Consider the following 8977-nt stretch of genomic DNA (forward strand, 5'->3'; position numbering starts at 1 on the left):
GTCAGATAAATGTAGAAAGAAGCATAAAATAGAGATTCTGATTCATTTCAAGCAGTAAAACACAAAAGACACAGAATGATATCATATAAAACAGTAATTATACTTTGATTTGAATTTCTTCAGCTGAGCCTTAATGAGGCAACGAGGTATGAAATGTGTGTGGAGGGCGATGAGGGAAAAAAAATCCAAACTGGGAAACAGAGATTCTCTCTCTCTCTCTCTCTCTCTCTTAAACCTGCTGGGACTTGGGATTCATCGGCCGCCTCCGATTGGCTGACGATGTGGTGGAATGATGGTGTTGGGATCCTGAAGGGGCCGCCGTGATTGGCCGACACAGACGCGCACGCACGTAGCAGCAAACGTGCACACAGAAGTCATGCATGATGCAAAAAAAAAAACATGTATGGAAAATGTTGAAAGCAGCAGAGAATGCACACGTTTGCATCTACGCATGCATTAACACGCGTGTGTGTGTGTGTGAGTGTGTGTGTGTGTGTGTGCACACTCTAATTTGGAATCACATGCATGCACGCACACGAGCACACAGTGTGGCTTACAAAGAAAGGATTGAAACCTAAAGGAGTGAGGAGAGCGGGGGGGTGTGAGTCTAAATGAATCGTTCTGGCTCCGTCTAGTTTACTAATGAGGCTCGGAGGAATGCTGCTCATCAGAAAAGGCTTCTATTGGCTTCTATTCTGATGGAAATGTGCAGATACATTACCAGCCTCCCCTCCCCCGCCTCCATCCTTCACCACCTGACTACGGCGGACCATGTGACCCGACCGATCAGGAAGTGACGACCACGACGTCTGTGTCGATGTGTAAACGTTTGTCTGTCTGTTGCCAAGGTGACCATCGACCTGCAGCTGCACCTCGCCAAGACGACCAAGTTCAAGTCCTCTTCCCTCCGGGGTCCCTTCGGCCACTACGACGTCTACCTCTACAGGGAGCCCACGGCCAAACCCCAACGAGTCCCCAACGGGCCCCGGGTCCGGACCCCCAACGGGCCCCGGGTCCGGACCGCCGGCGGGCCCAGCAGAGCGAAGGGTCGAGTCCTGCGGTGGGAGGACGACGCGTACCCTCCGTCTCCGCCCTGCTCCGTCTGCAGCCCCGCCGTGACCCACGAGCGTCAGATCAGGTCCAGACCGCCGTGGACTCTGATCCCCTACGGTCCCCCCCGGTGAACCCCCCCTCACCCTTCATATCTCGTTGTCCTGGCGCCCATCTGGAAGACATGTTGCCTTTTCTTTGGTGTTTATGGAAGGAGAGTGATTCTTGTGTGATTTGCTTCCGGGTTGAAACCTGACCTTATATGGACGTCTGCGTCCTGCACAAAAGTTGTGATGCATGTTTGTGTGAGCTCCAAACTTCGGTCCAATTGGCGGCGAATGTACCGTTTGTGCGAGGAGAGGAGATCCGCCGTCACGCCCCAAATTACAATAATCGCTCTTTAAAAGAAGACAAACAGATCAGGAAATGACGTCGCTTTAGTCAGAAATCAAAGCAATAAGTACCTCCAGCGTTAGTCTTCAATGAGCCGGGATGCTGTTCCAATATACTCGTGTTACGTGCCCTTTCAAAATAAACTTCACAGGAAGTTAGTTTCAGGTTTAGGTTTTTGGTTAAAATCACTCGGTTTCGAAAAAAGAACCGATTTAACGAATGACAAAAACGACTCTGAGATCAACTCATTAACCCGTTTTAAGAAATGTTCACTACCATTATATGTACGGTGTCTTCAGGAAATAAATACACAATAATCCTTACTGTGCAGTTTTAATGCCAAAGTAAAAAAAACATTTAATGTTTTTTTGTGTGTTTTAATTGTATTATTTGTTCATATTTTTGTGTCTATGACAGAAACATTAAGCTGGAGGTAAAACTGTGATTTTAGTGTTTGGAAATAATGGCAATTATGTATTTATTTATATTGATTATTAACTGCTGCATTGTGTCTTGCTCAGGAATACTTCAGGGACTGTAGGAATCAGGACGCTTCTGGTGACCTTCCCAAACAGAAACACAAGCATTCTGTTATTTATTTTTATTTATTTATTTATTTATTTGTGTGTCAATTAAACCAGAACAAACAGGCAGTTTGTTGACTCGTTATTTATTTCTCCTCTCACATGACTGTATAAAATAATACTGACGTCTGTATACGTGTAGAATATTGATTCTGTGAAGCTTTATTGATCCCTGCTGGATAACTTGACCTGATTCCCATTAGAGGAACTTGAACTTGATGACCTTTAATGTTTCTTTGAGTTCGTTCATTGATTCATTTTGGCCGTCACCCCCTAAAGCATCCCCTGCTTTCTGGTCTGGTGGACTCTAAATGGACCATAATGTACTAAATGAACATCATGCTGGATTGAAGAAGACTTGAAACTAGAGATTGAGACCATAAACTCATGTTTACAATGTTTACTGAGATAATACATCAAGAGAGAAGTAGGACCATTTTCTCATAGACTTCTATACAACCAGAGAGGAGTCGCCCCCTGGTGGCCAGCAGAGAGAAGTAGGACCATTTTCTCATAGACTTCTATACAACCAGAGAGGAGTCGCCCCCTGGTGGCCAGCAGAGAGAATGACAATTTAAGGCACTTTAGATTTGGCTTCACTTCTCAGAACCGGTTTTCCTCCTGGTTGACGACAACACTTCTTGTACCAGAGAAACGGTGGAGATGGAAGAGATTCAGTGATGTGAAATTATTCAAACGTGTGAACTCAACAGCAGCAGCTCGGAGGGAGATGTGTAATCAGCAGGACACCATGGAACATGTTTAAAACATTAAAATGCTGACTTAATGTTGCTGTGTGCTACATGGAGATATCGAGAGCTACACACTGCCATCTGCTGATTAAAAAAAAATCAGATGAGTTTGCTAATGTGCCATCTCCCATTTTACTTGAAAGGGTTTTATTCAGCTCTTCTGCATGAACCACGAGTGTAAGATGGATGATGATCATGAATCAGCCTGAATCCCATCACAGTTAAGAAGAATAAAAAAAGAAATAAAGACACATCACATGCAGTTGTTCTGCTGCTGATGAATGCTTCCTTGTAAATAGTATCTGTTACTTCACTGTGACTTGGCGCTGACCCCACTTTGAAAATAAAAACATTTCCAAAAAGAAGAAAGTTCAAGTTGAGTTAAGAAATAATATCTATCTTTCTTATGGCAACGTATTTCCAGTGAAACAGGAGGCAGGACGTAACGTTGTTAGGGATCTGATATGATGCATGAAAAGATTATATATTATATGATAGGAATGGTTGGTCATAGCTGGTGTAAGTATGCAACATATTTCGTTTTCCAGGAAGGAAATCACCTTGGATTTTGATATATTTATATAAAAAATGTATTTATTTTAATTCCTTTGTCATTTGAATGTCTTTAATTAGATTTAAAATGTTTAACTCAAAGCATATATCAGCTAACAGTTTCAACTACTCCCAGATGTAATGAGTATCTGCAGATTATTATTGCACGTCAAAAGCACACCGATGCATCCACGTCCCCCCTTTTACTGCAGGTTTGTACGATGGTATGCTCTGCTACCGCGAGGATTCATTAACACTGTACTACCAGCAGGGGGCGATATCTTCAATGTAATCGGGACGAAAACATATCGAAGAAGTCGCCATGTGCATCAAAGATCGTCTATAAAGAGAGATGCGCCCACCTGTCACCATGAAAACCATTCTTTCATTCTGACCGGAAGTGTTTTTAACACATAATTCAGTCTTCATCCTTGAGGTTTCGCTTCTTTTAATTTTCTAGAATCAATACAAATCGCAACAACAACAAAAAGATGTAATTTAAGCTAACGTAACGTTACTAATGGTTCATCGGTGGACTTTCCCCAACCAAGCGCAGAGTGAATGCTCTTGTGTCATTTTGCTTATCTTTGGTCACTAGCGTGCTAGCAACGTTAGCACGGCAGCTAGTCGATGAGAAAGCAGTGGGATTGTGGCGTAAAGTTAAGTGTAACTACAAGACAAAGTGTGAGATTAATCTTTCCCAACGTCTCCGGTTCTGTAACGTCATTCAGCTCGTTTGCAAACCGTTGGTTCGCGTGATTTAATTACATTTTGGCTAGCTAGTAACGTTGAAAGTTAGCTATGTTTACAGAGCTCAACAGTATTTTAAACACCGGCCCCGACAGCTTCACACAGGTGAGGAAATGTTTAATTTATGTGGCGCATTGTTTTAATTAACATGTGACTCTGTATGCTAACGTTTCCTGTGTGAGTTCGTGTTTAACGTCAGTCGCAAAATGATGCAGCATCCATACTTGTTTAATGCTGCCTTCAGGTAGTATCGGAATTATGGGTAATGAGCGATGTCGCCTCTCGGAAAATGCATGGTAACGCCCCTCTAGAGTCGTAATTACGAGTGTACATAATTTTTATATGTAGTCTGTGTACACTTAATATAGACAAATAATATTTATTGTATTATAATAATAATTATATTAATAATATTTAATAGACTATACTATGGTAGCACGGTACCAAGTTATTACATTAGCTGGCGTTACCTTTTCCACAGTTGCTACTTCTTTGAAAGCATTTAATTTTTTTTATCATAATGGAATTAATATTACTTTACAAATACGCAGGTAAAATGTACATCCACCAGTTTTCTTCAATTCGCCCCAGCAACAAAGCACCTGAACATGACAAAATACCAATTTCTGGGGGAAGTGGGATCTTCCGATAGCCCCTGAAGGCAGCATAAAGTCCTTATTCTTCTTATTCTACAGGGGGAGTTTGTGTTGCTGTCAGACAGACAGAGTGATGCCTCTTTCCTCATTCACCACTTCCTCTCTCTGTACCTCCGAGGTGAGTTATCACCTGTCACTGTAGATTATCATCAACGTGAGAGAATCATTCATTTATTGTCAGATACTGTTTATTTACATTTTTTTATTTTTTATTTCAGCTCGCTGCAAAGTGTGCTTCGTGGCTCTGGTTCAGTCCTTCAACCACTACAGCACCATCGCTCAGAGACTGGTGAGTCTCTCTATGCTGGTTTCTCATTTAAACATTTACACTGGCAGAGGAGAGCGACATTTGAAAGCATCGTGTGGCATTGAATGATAACATTTTACATCATCGTCAGGGTGTAAGTCTCACACAAGCGAAGGAAAAAGGTCAGCTGGTTTTCCTCGAGGGACTGAAGGAGTCGCTGGCTGTTTTGATTCCTCAAGAAAGCGACGCAGGAAGTCGAGCATTAGACTTCCTCAGGTACAAACAGCTTCTACAAGTTTTTTTTTTGCCACTTTATTCCTTTACATTACATTTAGGTGAGATTTAGGTGTAATGTAACGGGTAGACTGAATTAAAATACAACTCCTGTCTCTGGTGTGTTCAGGGACCCCGCCGTCGGCCTGAAGAGTCTGTACGAGTTCGTCCGGTCCAGCGTGAGCGGTTCTGGTGGCGGGACCGGGGAGTCCGGGGGGGCGGAGGAGTGGGGACCCCCGGTGCTGCTGGTGGACGACCTCAGTGTGCTGCTGAGCCTGGGGGTCAGCGCTGGAGCCGTGCTGGACTTCAGCCACTACTGCCGAGCCACCGTTTGCTCCCAACTGCAGGTTAGATTCTACCTGTGAAATATATATATAACTAAACAAATAGAAGTAGCAATAAGGTTATAATAAATAAATAAGGAAAGTCATAAAAAAACAATATAATCGTGTGGTTGAGTATTGTTGTATAAAGAACTATAAGGTGTATCAGTGTAAGGTCATAACAGAAAAGTCTCATCAGCGTGACTGTGCCTGCAGGGCAACGTGGTGATGCTGGCGCGCTGCGATGGGGAAGAAGAGGAGGACGACGGCTATGATGAAGGCTCCCAGAGACTCCTGAAGGGTCTCACCCACCAGTGTAGCCTCAGTCTTCATGTACAGGGTCTCCCCACCGGCTACTGCAGGGACATCCACGGGCAGGTGAGAGCTGATTCGGTTTGAAACAAACATTTTCTCACACTTCATAGATAGTGACGTGGCTAAGGATGATTTTTTTTTAATTATTATTGATTACTCTGATTACTTCTCGTTTTCAGGTGGAGGTCTGTTGGAGGAGGAGACAAGGCGACGGGCAGCACACGCAGAAGAAACTCCTCCAGTACAAGGTCCACGATAAAGGAGCCTCCTTCTTCGCTCCCGGGACGTCCAGCGCCGTCCTCTAGTCCGAAACCGTCAACCTCCTCGTTTGCCTTCTGTCTCTTTTACACGTGACAACTGACTGTCGAAGGCATCACGGGGGTTGGTGAACTACACAAAACCACCATCCACAGCCAGGCGTTTACGTTTTGGATGCTCCAGCCTGGACCCCAGCCTGGACCCCAGCCGGGACCCCAGACTGTCGGGAGGACGGACACTGAGATCCTGCCAGCTGCTTCCTCTCAATCACAGCCCACTTTTCTTTCAGCTTTTCAAATCAGGCAGATTATCTGCTGAAGGATTTTACAGACTCCATACTATTGTTACATTTTGTTACTGGTTGAATCTGTTTTTTTTGCTGCGTTGACATGCATGCGTGCTATGAATCCAGATACTATTTGCATTTGTGATGGTTGGTGGGCATTAACGGACTAACTGTATGGATACTGGGGACCAATTAAAAAAAAAAAAAGAAAACACTGGTCACAGGGACTGCTGGTATTTGGCCAAGTGAATGACAATGAGAAGATTATTTCTTGTAATCTTATTTTAATTATTTCTAATAATCTTCCCACTGAATGGATTTTGATTGAATGGAATAGAAGAAAATGTTGTTCACAGGGTTGCCACGGGTCGGGGGTAATTTTAAAAAGTATTTAACAGATGGGGGGAAATCAGGGGATTTGATCATTATTTTGTTTTTTGGGGGGGGGGGGATTCATGGAATATCAGGGAATTCTGTTTGTAGCATGTTTACATTTGATTTGCCATTTATCAAAATGTAAATATTTCCCATGTTTTATTTTTATTTACCAGGTTACTTCACGTGTCCTCCTATTTCATGAGTGGTTGTTATGGTTACCAACAAACAACACAATAAATGTGCACCATTCAAGCAGTGAACATGTTTACGTTGTATACTTAAAACTCACAAATGAATGGGTTAAAAATACTGTGCCGTGTTTTTTCCTCATGTAAATTCAGCTTTTTATTCAGTAAAAATCAGGGAATCTGCCTTTTTTTTATGTAGTGGGAACCCTGCGTTGTTGTTGTTACCCGTATGAACGCTAGGGGTCGCCCTGTCCTCGCGCTCCACTCCACGGGGTGAGAGGTCGGAGTGGAGAGGTCTCTCAGGGATTTGACAACCAGTAGATTTGAAACACTGTTCCCGTATGTCAGCATCCGAGTCGAGGCATACAACATTCAGCTTATCCCCCAAAATAACACAAGGAATAACTCGGCGGTTGCTGGGGGCAGTTAATCCCGGAAACTACCACGGCAACAACGACACTTTGGGGATCTCTGAAAGTTTTGCCCAGGCAAGTGTGTGTGTGTGAAAGCTACTATAGCCCGTTAGCATTAGCCGCGTTGCTAAAGTTAGCTCCCGTGTCTGTTTGGGAAGCATGGGGGAGGTGTTGCAAGAAGGCTGTAATCACTCTATAATGTTGGATGTTAGCTGCACGGTTACAGTCGCCGGGCTCATGCAACAGTTGTGCCCGAGTGAGATGAGACGTGAACCCGGGAAAAATCATCCGAACAATAGCGTACAATTTAGCATTCGTCCCTACGCTAAAGCAAGCTAACGAGTGCTAATGTTGGTGTTGTTTGGAAGTGCTGCAAACTAGTCCCGTAGTTTGACAATGACAGTTAATCAGCTGTTGGACCCCCTTTTAGTTTGCCCAGTTAATTCATAACATCAACATTGTTTCCCTGGGTTCATTGTGGAGCTCACGAAGCGAGTTTGTTAGCACTTAGCTGTGTTTGTTAGCATTTAGCTTGGTGTCATCACAAGTTGTCTGCAGGTACAGAAAAAGGTGCAACGACGTCACACCTGTGTGGTTGTTTTTCTTTATCGCTGTTGGCATAAGACACGGCAATGTGTTTGGCCTGTTGTTTACAAGTTTTCTGGACATGAAGTGTTGTTTATGAGATGGATAAACTAGCTAGCTAAGACACACATACACGTACTCTGGTAGCATTAGCAAGCTAACAATTACCGTTAGCGGGTTTTGTCGTAAACTCTTGAGTTCATACAGTGTTTACGTTTTCCTAAATGTGGCTGTTACTATGTATTGCTGAGTCCGTATGACGTTATAACGTCTTGAAAACAAGTGATATGCGAGATACAGGTAGCTGACGTTAGCTAGCTTTACTTTCACTAGCATTAGTTTGACAGCAGCTTCCTGAAAAAATATTAATTTATGGGAAGAAAAATAACCGTTCGCACAACCAGGACAAACTGTGCAGGTTAATGTGTAATTCGCGTGTGAAAATTTGAGTAACATTTGCAATAAAACGTTTTAAAAAATGACTTAATTTGCAAACTATAGATTTGTTAGTGAGGTCTTGCAACAGACCAACTGATCCGAGAAACGGCTGGTGCTAAATGTTAATGTGCTAAATGCGAATGTGCTAAATGTGAATGTGCTAAATGTGCACATGTTAAATGTGCATGTGCTAAATGTGAATGTGCAGAGTTTTTTATTTATTTATGTTTTACAGTAGATGGATCACTCGAATTTAGGTCAATTTCTGCTTCGTTTTGTTAAACTCTGCTCCATGGTAACGAGCAAAACCTCACTTTTACTACACTATTTATCTGAAGACCGTGCTAGAACCTGGTTTGTGGTCCCTCCCTGGCCTTGGGAGCAACGGATGCCAGGCTGGTTCCTGGCAGCTGATGTTGCCACACAGTTGCATCATCCCCATCATCCCTGCATGTGTGTTAGTTAATTTCACCTTTTATTTGGCCACTTTGACATCAAAGATTGTAAACATGTAAAAACGTTACCAGGTGTAATAT

The 8977-nt window shown here is 43.1% G+C and overlaps 1 protein-coding gene across 1 annotated transcript; it reads left to right on the plus strand.

The window, feature by feature from the left end:
* The first annotated feature begins 3941 nt into the window (after positions 1-3941).
* On the plus strand, positions 3942-6839 carry elp6 (elongator acetyltransferase complex subunit 6). The gene is made up of 7 exons (XM_084026745.1): positions 3942-4186; positions 4777-4855; positions 4956-5026; positions 5136-5260; positions 5388-5604; positions 5797-5958; positions 6075-6839. Exons 1-7 carry the CDS (start codon positions 4133-4135, stop codon positions 6198-6200), a joined length of 834 nt encoding a protein of 277 aa, XP_083882871.1. The 5' UTR covers positions 3942-4132; the 3' UTR covers positions 6201-6839.
* The last annotated feature ends 2138 nt before the right edge of the window (positions 6840-8977 follow it).

The sequence above is a fragment of the Eutrigla gurnardus genome (assembly GCF_963514095.1).
Source record: "Eutrigla gurnardus genome assembly, chromosome: 14".
Classification (NCBI taxonomy): domain Eukaryota; kingdom Metazoa; phylum Chordata; class Actinopteri; order Perciformes; family Triglidae; genus Eutrigla; species Eutrigla gurnardus.

Excerpts from the sequence above, each read along its gene's own strand:
- elp6 (XM_084026745.1), top strand. The coding sequence starts at position 4,133 with ATGTTTACAGAGCTCAACAGTATTTTAAACACCGGCCCCGACAGCTTC. Across the intron at positions 4,856-4,955 it reads CCTCTCTCTGTACCTCCGAG|CTCGCTGCAAAGTGTGCTTC; the intron begins GTGAGTTATCAC and ends TTTTTATTTCAG. Across the intron at positions 5,959-6,074 it reads GCAGGGACATCCACGGGCAG|GTGGAGGTCTGTTGGAGGAG; the intron begins GTGAGAGCTGAT and ends TCTCGTTTTCAG.